Raw genomic sequence first — 16,623 nt, forward strand, 5'->3', positions numbered from 1 at the left:
TTATGAAAAAAAAAGATTTTTCTTCCAAGAAAATTTTTTTTTTCAAAATCTTGTACAAATTTTGAAAAAAGCTGAAATAGGTGTCCAACCAAATTGTATAGAGAATATTTGTACAAATTTTCAAAATTGTATTTGGTCAATTTTTTGAGTTATGAACACTTTCCCAAATTTTATGAAAAAAAAAATGCTTTTTTCCAAAAATATTTTTTTTCTCAAAATCTTGTACAAATTTTGAAAAACGCTAAAATAGGTGTCTAACCAAATTGTCCTAAGAATATGCGTACAAATTTTCAAAATTGTATTTGGTCAATTTTTTGAGTAATGGACACTTTCCCAAATTTTATGAAAAAAAAAGATTTTTCTTCCAAGAAAATTTTTTTTTTCAAAATCTTGTACAAATTTTGAAAAAAGCTGAAATAGGTGTCCAACCAAATTGTATAGAGAATATTTGTACAAATTTTCAAAATTGTATTTGGTCAATTTTTTGAGTTATGAACACTTTCCCAAATTTTATGAAAAAAAAAATGCTTTTTTCCAAAAATATTTTTTTTCTCAAAATCTTGTACAAATTTTGAAAAACGCTAAAATAGGTGTCTAACCAAATTGTCCTAAGAATATGCGTACAAATTTTCAAAATTGTATTTGGTCAATTTTTTGAGTAATGGCACTTTCCCAAATTTTATGAAAAAAAAAGATTTTTCTTCCAAGAAAATTTTTTTTTTCAAAATCTTGTACAAATTTTGAAAAAAGCTGAAATAGGTGTCCAACCAAATTGTATAGAGAATATTTGTACAAATTTTCAAAATTGTATTTGGTCAATTTTTTGAGTTATGAACACTTTCCCAAATTTTATGAAAAAAAAAAATGCTTTTTTCCAAAAATATTTTTTTTCTCAAAATCTTGTACAAATTTTGAAAAACGCTAAAATAGGTGTCTAACCAAATTGTCCTAAGAATATGCGTACAAATTTTCAAAATTGTATTTGGTCAATTTTTTGAGTTATGAACACTTTCCCAAATTTTATGAAAAAAAAAATGCTTTTTTCCAAAAATATTTTTTTTCTCAAAATCTTGTACAAATTTTGAAAAACGCTAAAATAGGTGTCTAACCAAATTGTCCTAAGAATATGCGTACAAATTTTCAAAATTGTATTTGGTCAATTTTTTGAGTAATGGACACTTTCCCAAATTTTATGAAAAAAAAAGATTTTTCTTCCAAGAAAATTTTTTTTTTCAAAATCTTGTACAAATTTTGAAAAAAGCTGAAATAGGTGTCCAACCAAATTGTATAGAGAATATTTGTACAAATTTTCAAAATTGTATTTGGTCAATTTTTTGAGTTATGAACACTTTCCCAAATTTTATGAAAAAAAAAATGCTTTTTTCCAAAAATATTTTTTTTCTCAAAATCTTGTACAAATTTTGAAAAACGCTAAAATAGGTGTCTAACCAAATTGTCCTAAGAATATGCGTACAAATTTTCAAAATTGTATTTGGTCAATTTTTTGAGTAATGGACACTTTCCCAAATTTTATGAAAAAAAAAGATTTTTCTTCCAAAAAAATTTTTTTTTTCAAAATCTTGTACAAATTTTGAAAAAAGCTGAAATAGGTGTCCAACCAAATTGTATAGAGAATATTTGTACAAATTTTCAAAATTGTATTTGGTCAATTTTTTGAGTTATGAACACTTTCCCAAATTTTATGAAAAAAAAAATGCTTTTTTCCAAAAATATTTTTTTTCTCAAAATCTTGTACAAATTTTGAAAAACGCTAAAATAGGTGTCTAACCAAATTGTCCTAAGAATATGCGTACAAATTTTCAAAATTGTATTTGGTCAATTTTTTGAGTTATGAACACTTTCCCAAATTTTATGAAAAAAAAAATGCTTTTTTCCAAAAATATTTTTTTTCTCAAAATCTTGTACAAATTTTGAAAAACGCTAAAATAGGTGTCTAACCAAATTGTCCTAAGAATATGCGTACAAATTTTCAAAATTGTATTTGGTCAATTTTTTGAGTAATGGACACTTTCCCAAATTTTATGAAAAAAAAAGATTTTTCTTCCAAGAAAATTTTTTTTTTCAAAATCTTGTACAAATTTTGAAAAAAGCTGAAATAGGTGTCCAACCAAATTGTATAGAGAATATTTGTACAAATTTTCAAAATTGTATTTGGTCAATTTTTTGAGTTATGAACACTTTCCCAAATTTTATGAAAAAAAAAATGCTTTTTTCCAAAAATATTTTTTTTCTCAAAATCTTGTACAAATTTTGAAAAACGCTAAAATAGGTGTCTAACCAAATTGTCCTAAGAATATGCGTACAAATTTTCAAAATTGTATTTGGTCAATTTTTTGAGTTATGAACACTTTCCCAAATTTTATGAAAAAAAAATGCTTTTTTCCAAAAATATTTTTTTTCTCAAAATCTTGTACAAATTTTGAAAAACGCTAAAATAGGTGTCTAACCAAATTGTCCTAAGAATATGCGTACAAATTTTCAAAATTGTATTTGGTCAATTTTTTGAGTAATGGACACTTTCCCAAATTTTATGAAAAAAAAAGATTTTTCTTCCAAGAAAATTTTTTTTTTCAAAATCTTGTACAAATTTTGAAAAAAGCTGAAATAGGTGTCCAACCAAATTGTATAGAGAATATTTGTACAAATTTTCAAAATTGTATTTGGTCAATTTTTTGAGTTATGAACACTTTCCCAAATTTTATGAAAAAAAAAATGCTTTTTTCCAAAAATATTTTTTTTCTCAAAATCTTGTACAAATTTTGAAAAAAGCTGAAATAGGTGTCCAATCAAATTGTCCAGAGAATATGTGTACAAATTTTTAAAATTGTATTTGGTCAATTTTTTGAGTTATGGACACTTTCCCAAATTTTATGAAAAAAAAAATGCTTTTTTCCAAAAATATTTTTTTTCTCAAAATCTTGTACAAATTTTGAAAAAAGCTGAAATAGGTGTCCAATCAAATTGTCCAGAGAATATGTGTACAAATTTTTAAAATTGTATTTGGTCAATTTTTTGAGTTATGGACACTTTCCCAAATTTTATGAAAAAAAAAATGCTTTTTTCCAAAAATATTTTTTTTCTCAAAATCTTGTACAAATTTTGAAAAAAGCTGAAATAGGTGTCCAACCAAATTGTATAGAGAATATTTGTACAAATTTTCAAAATTGTATTTGGTCAATTTTTTGAGTTATGAACACTTTCCCAAATTTTATGAAAAAAAAAATGCTTTTTTCCAAAAATATTTTTTTTCTCAAAATCTTGTACAAATTTTGAAAAAAGCTGAAATAGGTGTCCAACCAAATTGTCCAGAGAATACGTGTATTAATTTACAAAATCAATCAAGTTAAATTCCTTCAGTTCCGAGCATTTTCACATCTAGGTGCAACTTATAAAGAAAATGAACTTGATAAAATGCATCGATTAATATATTGATTTGAAATCCAATTAAGCATTGGACATCTATTAACTCAATGTCCATGTTGCAGATAGTGAATCAACGTCGGATAGAGATCATGGACCAATGGAATAAACCGAAAGCCTCTCCCCCGGTAAATAAATCCTCGTCGACCCCTAAACGGCAACGAAACTACATCGCCATCATGGCGAAACTGAAAAATCCCGAAGGCGGCTCAGATTCTGAGGAGAACGGGTCAGACTCAGAACCGGAAACTCCTCTGAAACCGCCCCCACCCTCACGCACCCCCACCCCCAAACCGCGTAAGGAGGAAGTGAGGACTCCCAAACCTGTGCAGAACCATCATCACGTACAGGACGATTTTGTACGTTTACAATATAATACAGTAACTTTTTATTAAAATTTTGCAAATTCTTTTATAGAGTTATTACACAAAAGAACTGATCAAAAGTATAATAATAATAATGTCTTTCTTTTTATATTAATGATTATTTCACAAATAACTTGAAGTTCTAGCCTAATATAAATAATTTTCATTCAGTGGTGAGTAGTATACTGCAAGTAGACTAACTAATTACACCCTGCTCCACTGATAATAATACCTGTATATAATAACATAAATTTATTTTGCAGGTGAATTTAGAACCTGAGAACCCTCAATGGAAACTGTTGGAGACGGTGTGGAAAATGGAGGGTGCGGACAAAACGGCCCTCTCGGAACCGTTTTGGAAATTACCGTCCAGACGAATTTATCCGGATTATTATCGGGAAATTAAGAATCCCATGTCCCTCACTCAAATACGAAATAAACTGACTAAGAAGTTGTACGGTACGGTGAGCGAAGTGGCGGGAGATATGACGGTCATGTTCGAAAATGCCAAGAAATATAATGTGCCCAGTTCTAAATTGTATAAGGTAAGAACAAGTGTTGATTTTTTTTTAATAAGTAACCTTATCTCAAAAATAAATGTTTTTAATATGGAACAATTTGGATTTATGAAGATTAGATCTACTGAGGTCAATTTGGCTTCTGTACATTAATAATCACATATTATAATGTTGTAATAAACATTTCTCTACGATTAGCCACTATTTTTAAGCACTCACGTCTTTCAATGTCATTTAAAACTTGAAATACTTTATATCTCATTAATAATAATGATAAAAGAGACCCTTTTCAGAATCAGAGTTTTACTCAATAATTTGGAATCATTGGAACTCTAATTACATAAGAGTTCTTAAAAGAAGCAAAATCTCTACTTCTTCGGGCATATCCCTGTCTCAGTACTTTAATATCTTCAGTATCATTCTGAAATTGTGGTTTATCCAATGGCGTACAATAACACTCATACTCATATATTACAAAAATTTGTATGTTTACTATTGTAATTATATTAAGTACCTAGAAAACCTAATTTCTGTATGTACTTTAATAACTATAATACTAAGAGTTCAACAGTAAAAACTAAGCTGGATAAATATTAAAATAAGATATAGTTGTGCACCATTAGCTTAAACTCATTACAAAACTTAATTAGCAAGAGTTTTATTACTTTAAATTAAGAAAAACCATTCAGAAAAATGTTGAATACTTTTCGAAATTATATGAGCTCTAAAAGTGATACATTTCTTATTAAAAGCTTTTCTGTTCTCTATCATCCTTACTGTTAGCGGCAAAATGTTGTATATTTTTACACTAAGGTAGTAGGTATTTTTACATATATTTCAGGGTTTTCATATACAGAGTGTTTTAGAACTATGGGATCAAACTTCTGGGGGTTGTTCAGTGCAACAGAAGAATCCATTTGAGTATAGGATGGCTTCTGGATCACATCTTTGCACAACCAAATTTTTTACGGATTTTTTATGTTTTGTGGACCGATGAAGCCTCTTTCACAAGAGACGGTATTTTTAATAGTAGGAATAGCCATGTTTGGGACGAAGAAAATCCTTATGCAATTTTTCCAAGAAAACATCAGAATCGTTGGTCTGTCAATGTATGGGCAGGCATTGTTGATGTTTATTTAATTGGGCCATACCTTCTACCAGAACGGTTAGCAGGACCTATTTATCTGCGTTTCTTGAAAGAAGTTCTCCCAGAACTCCTTGAAAATGTTCCACTAAACGTTAGACAGCAAATGTGGTTTCAGCATGATGGAGCGCCGGCTCACTTTGCTGTACAAGTACGCGAGTATTTGGCTCAGCGGTTTGGGCACCGTTGGATTGCCAGAGGTGGAGCAGTTTCTTGGCCTCCTAGGTCACCCGATTTAACGTCGCTCGATTTTTTCTTGTGGAAACATGTAAAGTCTTTAGTCTACGAAACTCTAGTAGAATCAGAGCTAGACTTAATTGGACGAATAACAGCAGCATTTGAAATCATTCAAAACGGGGATCAAATTTTTAGTGTAGTCCGCCGAAATCATGTGCGGCGTTTAAATCGATGTATTGAGGTTGGAGGAAGACGTTTTGAACAATTGTTGTGATGGTATCATATACAAAAGGTGTATAAAATAAATGCATCTGATCCTATTTAGGTAATTAATATTTTTTCTAATTTTAAACGCGTCTTAGGGCCGTAGTGGCGTAGTGACACATTTCCGGACACTTGTTGCACTGAACAACCCCTAGAAGTTTGATCCCATAGTTCTGAAACACCCTGTATAAATTAAACATGAACTCTTGCTAAGAAAATAGGATAGCATCCTTGAATAGTTCCCCTCTTTATCATTTCATACCTCAGAGTTTTGACCCTAAATTTGTTACTTTTAAGTGAAAACCAATTTTTATAAATGGTTGTATTAAATTAATTTCTATTGATTATATTTTCATGAATACAATGTAAATAGATGCCACTGTACTATTAAAAATAATCAACTGAGACAAGAAACAGTCTAGTAATTAAAAGTCACTCACTCACACAAAATAAATTTATTCAAGAAAAGGTTCCCCAACATAAGACTAACTTTAACTCAAAGAAATTTTAAAATATTATCCATCAAACTTTTTAATAAAAAGTCTGGTCCATATTATAACATACAAGAATTCTTGGGGTTCGACTGGGGTACATGACCTGCAAACTAATAACTTGAAAAATTCATCCATTATTCCAAAGATGCTGGTCATACACTTTTATAAAAGGTAAAAACACAAAATCTACGGCATCAAAAATACATTTAATAAAATTACAAAGGCTATATGTTTCACTCGACTATGTTAGGTGTTTTGTGTATGTTATGATAAGTTTTTGTTGAATTTTCCTTTTTTCGGGTTATATCATTTTAATTATTGTTTAGGTCCGATGATGCTCTAGTCGAGCGAAACATGTAGCCTTTGTAATTTTATTAAATGTATTTGTGATGCTGTAGATTTTGTGTTTTTACCTTCTATAAAACTGCAAACTAATGCCTAACCTAGTAGAGCCTCTACTAATTGTATTTATTCCTATTTCGTACTATTTATTTATGTGTTAGTATATTGGCGTTTTATACAACAACAAAAATTAAAAAATACATATTTTATTAATATTTACTAATTTAAATCTTTTGTAATTAATTTATTACTTAGCATTTTGTTACTGGTGTTGTTGATGTTTAATAACTATCTTATTAACAAACTAAGTTGTTTGTATGGTACAATAATTGTAGTTGTACTTTTTGCAAATAAAGATTTATTCATTCATTCATTCAAGTCCTAAAAGTTGTTTTCTTTTTTCGTAGGATGCCGTAAAACTCCAAAAAGTGATGCAGGCCAAAGTGCAAGCGCTACTTGACATCGATCAGGTAACCAATAAGAAAACTAACAAAACCAATTGCAAGGTATGCCTCTGCACCGCTTTTATTTTATTAATTTTTTTTGTATGTAACCATCTGTGTCAATATCGCACTAATTCCTATTTTTTAATTGAACTTTTATGCTGTTTGCTACGCTTAAGCCGCTTGGAATTAATGAAACAAAATTAAAGGGTGTTTTCTATTAAAATATTTTTAACTGATCATAGACATCTTTTATGAAGAATTAGGTCTATTTAAGTGTGAAAAACGTTAAATTTTCGACAGAAACTGGAAGATTCGAATACTAACAACGACGAACACAAGAAGAAAGTGGGTACGAAACCTAAAAATCTTAGTCCGATGGGTCTGCCCATGCGAGGAAGACCGCCCAAAGAAATAGTACCCATGAAAAGAAGACTGTACACGTTAGCTAAATATATGCTGGATTTCACTGTAAGTTAATTACCAATTTTAAGCTAAACTGACTGAGTTAATGTGTTTGCTTGGTGATAATAGTGCGAAGACGGACGTCAACCGATGCTCGCTTTCATGGAAAAACCATCGAAGAAACTGTATCCGGAATATTACGAGGTGATCGAGGAACCGATCGATTTTTTAGAAATCGAGTCGAAAATCAAAGCGGAACAGTACAGTTGCGAGAAAGATCTCGTTATGGATTTTCAGCTGATGTTTTCCAACTGCAGGTAAATAATTCGAAATGCAACGCAACGGTGACATTAATTTAATTGGCATTTAACCGGATTTTAGGCAATTCAATGAGGAAAACTCGCCGATTTACGAGGACGCCAATTTACTAGAGAAACATTTAATGGACAAGGTGGGGCCCATGTTCAATACGCCCGAGAAGCAAGAGGTGAAGAAGGAGAAAAACACCGTTAGAGTGTAAGTGCATATACATTACCGCTCAAGAGTATTTGCCCACCATGTATTCTTTTTAATATTTTAAATTAGATACAAAAATCTTAACTTTATACGTATATTTAGATTGGATCTCTTTTGTAAATTGCATATATGCTTAAACAGCATACCTATCAACTATGGTTCGTTGAAAAACACTGAGTATTTAAAAATAGTCTTGCAAATAACAAACAATGTAGTCAAAACATGCAATTCTGCTAAAAAACTAATCTGTTTACAGCTCGTTTCCGATGAAATTTGAAAGATTTAGAGGTGTTTAGTCTTCAAGAATTGATTTTGTGTAACATTGGTAAATAATTTCGCTTGTTTATTGACGATTGTCACCGTTTCTTTGCTGGTTTTTCAACATTCTTTAAAACGGCTAAGCCAAAAGAGTTATCGGTAGAAACAAAAGGTATTATCAAGGTTAGAAAGACTAGCCGTCAAATTTCAACGGATTTGGGAAGGAATTCCAAGGCGGACTGTCGGTTATAATGTTAAAGGCCAGAGAAGGGACTATTAGCAACAAACCTCGATCGGGAAGGCCAAAGGCAACAAGTTCAAAGGAGTATTTAAATATTATAATTACAAGCAAACGCAATAGACGCCTTACCGCCCCTGCAATCACAGCAAAAATCAACAAGGAGCGTAAAAAAGCAATCAGTAAAGCGGCGACATTTAGCTATATCAAAACCGCTACTGAAGGATGTTAATAAGAAGAAAAGACTTGAGTGGGCCCAATCACACAAAGAATGGACCATTGATGACTGGAAAAAAGTTTTCTGGAGTGACGAGTCGAAATTCGAGGTTTTTGGAACGAAGAGGCGTTTTTTTGTTCGCCGTTATGCCAATGAAAGAGTCGCTCGAAGGATCTGCAGTGGGTGATCTAATTAAAATAGAGGGAATTCTTCGAAAAGAGGGTTACAAAACAATTTTAAGTGACAATGTACTTCCTTCTGGTAGTCGAATAATTGGGGAAAACATTTTTCAACATGACAATGACCCCAAGCATACGTCGAAATTGTGCAAGCAATATTTAGGTCAATTACAAAGGCAACATCTTCTGAAAGTTATGGTATGGCCCCCACAATCACTGGACCCCTCAATCCTATCGAATTACTGTGGGATGAACTGGATAGACACGTGCGAAAATCATGTCCAACATCAAAAGAAGGGTCTTGTCAAGACCTCAGGAAACTTTGGACAAATTAATTAGAAGACTACCGAAACTCTGTGAAGCTGTTATTAAAAATCGAGAAGGACATGTAGATGAATCCAAAGTTTGATTTTGTTAAATTTAATTAATTGAAAAAATGTATTGTTTATATTCATTTTGTTATAAATAAACCGTTTCATAAGAATAACTGATGGGTTTATTATTTTTAGTTATAACTTTAAAACAGTCATATGTGGGCAAATACTTTTGAGTGGTAGTGTAAATGAGAATATTGAATTAGTTGTAGTAACGCTTTTGTTTGTAGGTATAAGCCCAGGAAAACGCTCACCCCGTTAGAAAAGGGCTTAAAACAAATGTACGAGGCTGTTAGGGACTATCGGGACAGCAAAGGGAGGCAACTGTCTCAGATTTTCGTAAAACTGCCCTCCAGGGTGGAGTATCCGGACTATTACGAGGTGATCAAACATCCGATCGATATGGAACGGATAGCGCATAAAATGAAGAACAATTTTTATGAGTTCCTTGAAGATATGGTAAGATAATTAATGTACTTTTACATAATAATTTCTTTTATTATTGTTGAATTAGTCAAGGAGTAATCTCTCTCTCTCTCTCTCCCAGGCACTTGAAAGATAAATGAGTTTAACATTGAATTTAAGAGCACTGCACCAGCATAGGTTTCCTGTGACTTTACGTACTGGAAAAATCACTCTTTCAACTGCCTGGAATTAGTACAATATTTCCATTTCCTTTAGGCAGTTGAACTAGAAAGAGACCTAAACACAAGGAAGCTTGAAAAATATTATCATAAATACATATTATTCATAAATGACCTAAGCATTTTGCTCACAAGTGGATTCTTACTATTTGCAGATGACCTAAAAAATTATTTACTGCAGTTGAGAATCCCAATGATGTGTAATTGAAATTTGAATGTAATTGAAAGAGGTCGTTCATATTCTCAAAGAAACCTTAACATAAATAAATCAAAAAACAACAACACAAAGTTGCGGGCTCGAAAATTTTATTTTATGAGTCGAAGTGGTGACACGTGTTTCGCTCCTAAGAGCATCATCAAACCTAAAAAATAATGTAAATAAAACAAACAAAAAGACCTTAAAATAAAGCGTAAAAAAGTTAAAACACGACCGACTAGGTCAAATTATACACACGCTGAACGGTATAATAAGTTTAAAAAACTGACGCCACAAATATATAAAAAACAATAATATAAAACTCGAATACAAGAAAAATATTTAAAAAATAACAATAACAATTAAGAGCTCCGAGTTTCTGGCTATTTTGGAAACTTGACCGCTGTTAACAAATATCGTGCCGAGCTTGGTTATATTAATTTTATGTTACTATACATTTAATTTAGCGGCCAAGAAAATTGTTTTTTCCTAGATTTAAATTTATTATTATAGTAACTTAGATCTAAGATATTATATAACTCTGTAAAATGTATGTTACGTTAATAAATAAATATAATAATAAATTGGTTTTAGGCCGCAGATTTCACTTTAATGTTAGATAACGCGTGCAAGTTCAACGAGCCCGACTCCCAAATTTACAAAGACGCTTTGGTGTTGCAGAGAGTTGTATCGCAAAAGCGACTTCAGCTTAAGGAACTGGCGGAGGACGAGGCACCTGGTAATTTTCGTTTTTATACGGGGTGTAAAATATAAGTAAATGCGAAAAAAATGCAGGGGCTGATTTTTGGGTAAATTTTAAGAAAAAAAAACTTTATATGAACGTACGTACATAAATATTTAGTATGCATCAAAAGGCATTTTATGAGGCTCACTAATTTTTTTTATTTGTATCAGTGTCGTTCGTGCAAGGTTTAAAGTAAATATGTTTGATGAAAAATACGGTACATCACTGTTTACTTAACCTTTTTCGTTTTTTACTTAACTTATCAAATAACGTATTAACCTAATAATCTGTATTAATTTATTAAATGTCTGCTGATGATTGTTGGTTGAGGGTTAGTTTTTGCCTCCTTTAAAGTAAAAACTTTTTTGTACAATTTTGATCCATTTCATGAAAATGGCAAATTATTCAAATGCAGAAATGACCGATTTGGTTTATGGTCTTGCTAATAGAAATTCATTGCAAGCATCTAGAATGTATTCTGAAATGTACCCTCAACGAATGGCACCTCATCATACATTATTTGGACACCTTCATCAAAAACTGCGAAAAACTGGGACTTTTCAACCAAGAAAGGATGATTGTGGATATTACAACACCGGAATTGGAAGAAGCAGTACCTAATTTAATTGATGAACAACCTGACACCAGTACTAGGAAAATCGGGCTGCAGCTACATGTCATTCATAGGCGGTATGGACTGTTTTAAAGGATGATATTACATATAACGAGTCCAGGCTCTATTACCACGAAATTTTCTTAGGCGTCTTGATTTTTCTCTTTGGATGTTAGAAGTCATTGAGCAAAACCCTCAATTATTAAGGCAGATTGTGTTTACCTACGAAGCTAATTTTTCCAGAGAGGCAATAATTAACTACCATAATAACCACATTTGGGCAGATGAAAATCCCCATGCCATAATTGAAGCTCATCACCAACAACAATTTTCTTTAAATTTATGAGTGGGAATCATTGGAGACCACCTTATTGGGCCACATTTTCTACCACAGAGATTAAATGGGGAAACATACACACGTTTTATTCCTAGATGTTAGAAGAGTAATGTGGTTTATGCACGATGGGGCTAATGCCTATTTTTAGTTATTTAGACGAAACATATACAAATCGTTGGATAGGCCGAGGCGGTCCTCAGTTTTGGCCACCTTGGTTACCAGATTTGATTCCACTAGATTTTACCACATAGGGACTTAAGAAATCGAATCATTAATTCAAGCGCCGTAATTCAAGATTCTCCCGGAATTTTTATTAGTCGATAAATGGGGCGACGTATAGACTCTTGCATGATGACAAAGGATGGTCATTTTCAAAATTTTTTATAACTATTTAATTTCCTTTTCTTTCATTTGGTTTAAAAAAAAATTAAAATCACAACTAAACATTAATAATAAAAACGTTATAAATTTAAGTAGATGGATTTTATTGTTTTTTTGTAATCGAATACGCAACCTCGGAGAAAAGAAAGGCAAGAGATTAAATTTGCTCAGAAATAAATGACAATTACAAAAACAAAAAAAAAATTAGTGAGCCTCAGAAAATGCCTTTTGATGCATAGAAAATGCATACCAAATTTTATTAAAATATCTACACAGGTTTTATCACCCGGTATCTCAAAAATTACGCCTTTTAGGACATACGTTCACTAAAGTTATTTTCTTAAAATTTACCCAAGAATCAACCCCTGAATTTTTTTCGCATCTATTTATTTACACCCTGTATAAAATAAAAGTTTTAATCAGTAAGTCTCGCTTCTAAAATATATTGGACCTACGTGTCACCGGTATTTCGCCTTCTTATCCTCAGACCTAAATACAAATAGAGTTTTAACCAAAATACGTTAGAAAGTTGTGAAAACCACTTTGTATCATTGTTTTAGTATTTTAAATGCGAGACTTATGACTAAACGTTAAATTAAGTCTTTTTACGGGCGATCTTTTAATATTTTCGTTTTTTAGATGTTGCCGAAGCTGTCCAAGATATTCTCTTAACGCTATTTACTACCGTCTATAATCATCAGGACGACGAGGGACGGTGTTATAGCGATTCAATGGCCGAGTTGCCCGAACACGACGAGATCGATGGGAAAAAGTGAGTTTTTATCGGTTTTCTTTGCAGGTCACTAGTTTTTTTGTGTGAATTTTTTATTTGCTTGTCTGTAAAAAAATTGGGTGAAATTTTTAATCGTATTTTACAATTTCAAAGCTCTTGAGATCATTTTTTTGTAGTTTCCAGGAATTTTATATAGATTTTCACACTGTTTAGAACTCGAGATTATTTCTCGTGTCTTTCAGAGTTTTTTAGACCCTTGAAATATTTTAGATCTTCCAGGCCTTAAAAGAAATTTTTTATCCTTTTCTTTTTCATGCATTTTAGATCTTTGAGGTCATGTTTTATCTTTGATGCGTTCATTTTCTAACCCCTATGTAAAGATTATATTTTATGTATTCCAGGCTTTTGAATAATTTTTAATATTTAGAAAGAGAAATATTTGAAATAATTATTCATATTTTCAAGACCTTAAAGATCAATTTTCATGCTTTTCATGCCTTTAAAGCAATTTTGTATGCGTTCTCGGGCTTTAAGGTCATAAATTTATGTTTTCTAACCTTTTGAGGTAATTTCTAAGAGGTGCCAAACCGTTGAGGAATTTTTGTGTAGTCTTTCAAGTTTCGAGATCGTTATTCATATTTTCCAGGAATTTTATATAAACTTTCAGACCCTTCTCAGATAATTCCAGATAATTCTCTGTTTTTCAACTTTTTGGATAATCTTCCAGGGTTTTGAGGTAATTTTTCATGCTTCAGATGTACGCATATTCTCTGGACAATTTGGTTGAACATTTATTTCAGCGTTTTTCAAAATTTGTACAAGATTTTTGGAAAAAAATTTTTTTTTCATAAAATTTGAGAAAATATACATAACTCAAAAAATTGATTTTGCTACATTCAGTAAATTATTTTTGTAAGCATTCTTCTGCAGCATAATATAAAATATATTAAAATAATATGATAAAACGTGGGATTCTATAGTAATACTACAAGTAAAGTAAGAGTACTGCATTAGACATTTGAGTGGAAAAGACTTAAAAAGCCGTCTACTACTTCTGAATATCGATAGATATTACCATCCTATCCATATGAACCTGAAGAGTCTTACCATGATTGAAAAAGTCAGACAATATGTAAACGATGAATTTTTAGACAGATGTCCCACCTTGACGATGAATTTGGCATCTTTCATTCTCAACGAGTTACCTCTTTTGACTCTAGTCGTCTTGATCTTAACCTTCGAGATCATTTTTTTCATACTTTCCAGACCTTTGAGATCATATTTTATGTCTTCCAAGCCTTTGAAGTTATTTTTTATACCTTTCAGGTTTTTTTGTAACATTTTTCAGGCCTTCAAGGTAATTTTTAATGTTTTCCACGCCTCCGATATCTCTTTGAATGTCTTCCGAACATTTTTAAGAAAATTAAGAGAATTTCTGGAGGACAATCTAAAAGCCCGGATTATCTAAAATTTCATGTTTTCATCACAAAAACTACACCAGTGAAACAACACCAATTTATCATAATTCCTTAGGAGTGAGATATAGGTCTACATATTACGTTTAATTGTAGAGCGAGAGCCCTCTCATTGGACCTAATCAAGCGTCGACTGGACAGAAACCTGTACAAACGTCTCGACTTATTCCAATCAGATTTCTTCGCTTGCCTCGATCGGGCCCGGAGACTCTCGCGATCCGATTCTCAAGTATTCGAGGACTCGATAGAGATGCAAATGTTCTTCATTAAGATGCGAGACGAGCTCTGTAAACAGGGCGAACTCCTACAGTCCCCGGCCTTAACATACACGTAAGAACTCTTGCATTATTTCTATTATAATTTTATTTATTAATAGAAGTAAGTATACCCGTATGGCAAAGGAAGGTTTTGAGTGCAAGCGGTGTATAGAAAAAACGGTTTACTATTGTAGACTAAACATTATAATTTTTTGTAATCAATTCATACCTAAGGAAAAAGGACTGGGAATAGTAGAGGGGCAGATACTGCACACAAAAAAATGGCTCATGAAATGGGTTTGTGCAGGGTAGTTTTGGGGTGGAAAGGTTGAAAATATGATTTACGCTTAAAATGGACTTCGAATCAAAAAAAAAAATTAATACAAAAGTTGTGCAAAGATCTGCAACTTTAGTATTCAATAAAATTAAAATTTTAAAGAAAAAAAGCGGTTTCTTTTTCAGTTTTGAATTTTCAGAAAAAATTGTGATTTTTGTGATTTTTTCTAAAAATTAAAAAATCGATTTATGCATCGTCTTTTTCTTGGATATTTTATGGTTATGTTGAAAAGTGACTTTTAAAAAAGTTACAGATCTCTGCATTGCCAGTCGGTTTTTTTTAGGTACAAATTTCTCGCTTATTTCCCTTTTTTTGTGGTATTTTAGTGCGTTAGACGCGAGACACGTGATAGAAAAGTTGCGTCATCAAAAGTCGATGCAAGAATCGTTAGAGGAGGACACGGAGACGCGCAGCTCGGACGATTCGGTGTTAAAAGAGGGCAGCACCAACGGCTCCATCGAGGAAACGATGACCTGCAACCATAAGACCTTTCAAGTGGGAGAGTTCGTTTATTTGGAGTCAAAAAAAGACGTAATTAAGTTGACTGTTGTAATTTTATTAGGGGGAATTTACGACGTTTTTGTCTCACTGCAGGGTTGCGAACCGCACATCCTCAAGATCGAGAAGCTGTTCGAGAAGAACGGGCAACAGATGTTGTACGGGAACCATTATTTTAGGCCGGACGAGACGTACCACGTGCAAACCCGGAGGTTTCTCGAAAAGGAGGTTTTTAAGTCCGATCAGTACGTCACCGTTCCTTTGGAGGAGATTAAGGACCGTTGTTGCGTGTTGTCGGTCAAACAGTATTTTACCATGAAACCGGAGGGTGAGTTTTTGTCACTTACTGTACTAAACACTGTCAAAAAATATTTGTGGAAAATTACCTTAACTATCATCAATATTGCCTTGGTTATTCAACTAAATATTTCATGGAACGTTAGGTAAAATATTTACATGTTCTTTTACATTAAAATCTAAGTTGTAAAATTGAGTAATACAATTGTGAATACAAAAATGAATATAAAATATAATATACTATAACTGTGGATGCCCGTTTACCCTTTTGAATAAAACCAAGCTGATTTCCACTTAAATTTTGATTTATTGTGAGACACGTACAAAAAATGACGCTTATCGTTACGCCAAAATTTTGCCTGTTTTTAAACTGGCTGGGAAGCGCGGTTGCCGCGTTTAACCCAAAAGAGTTAGATTTTGGTATTTAAAGGTTTACAAGTACAAATTTCATAAAGAGTCCGTGACATACCGCCGGCCCTTGAAAACTAAAGTCTTTCAAGGATTAAATGTCTAATGGTAATAAGCACAACTTCTGCACAACACGTGTAATGTCACCACCAGCAGTTCGAACCGTTACAACCCGTAAAAGTCCGTCTTCTCCTGTATGAGTCTGCGTCACTCGTCCCAAGCGCCAATGTAGGGGAGGAAGGTTGTCATCCATAACCACAACCATGGAACCAATCTTCAGTGTGTTTTCGGGGTCTTCCTGCCATTTAGATCTTTGCTGGAGACCAA

At 32.2% G+C, this 16,623-nt stretch overlaps 1 protein-coding gene across 2 annotated transcripts in view; it reads left to right on the top strand.

The window, feature by feature from the left end:
- The window catches only part of LOC126741522 (protein polybromo-1), a 54,769-nt gene that overhangs the window by 13,434 nt on the left and 24,712 nt on the right, over positions 1-16,623 (top strand). Inside the window, exons 7-18 of one of the 2 annotated variants that reach the window (XM_050447955.1) lie at positions 3,507-3,800; positions 4,070-4,351; positions 7,153-7,251; positions 7,492-7,659; positions 7,723-7,910; positions 7,975-8,109; positions 9,606-9,834; positions 10,810-10,954; positions 12,931-13,063; positions 14,596-14,829; positions 15,420-15,624; positions 15,688-15,919. In XM_050447955.1, coding sequence (XP_050303912.1) covers positions 3,507-3,800; positions 4,070-4,351; positions 7,153-7,251; positions 7,492-7,659; positions 7,723-7,910; positions 7,975-8,109; positions 9,606-9,834; positions 10,810-10,954; positions 12,931-13,063; positions 14,596-14,829; positions 15,420-15,624; positions 15,688-15,919 — 2,344 coding nt within the window. The remainder of the gene's footprint in view (positions 1-3,506; positions 3,801-4,069; positions 4,352-7,152; positions 7,252-7,491; positions 7,660-7,722; positions 7,911-7,974; positions 8,110-9,605; positions 9,835-10,809; positions 10,955-12,930; positions 13,064-14,595; positions 14,830-15,419; positions 15,625-15,687; positions 15,920-16,623) is intronic. The other variant, XM_050447956.1, reaches the window with a different exon arrangement.

This window comes from Anthonomus grandis, chromosome 10 (genome assembly GCF_022605725.1).
Source record: "Anthonomus grandis grandis chromosome 10, icAntGran1.3, whole genome shotgun sequence".
Lineage (NCBI taxonomy): Eukaryota > Metazoa > Arthropoda > Insecta > Coleoptera > Curculionidae > Anthonomus > Anthonomus grandis.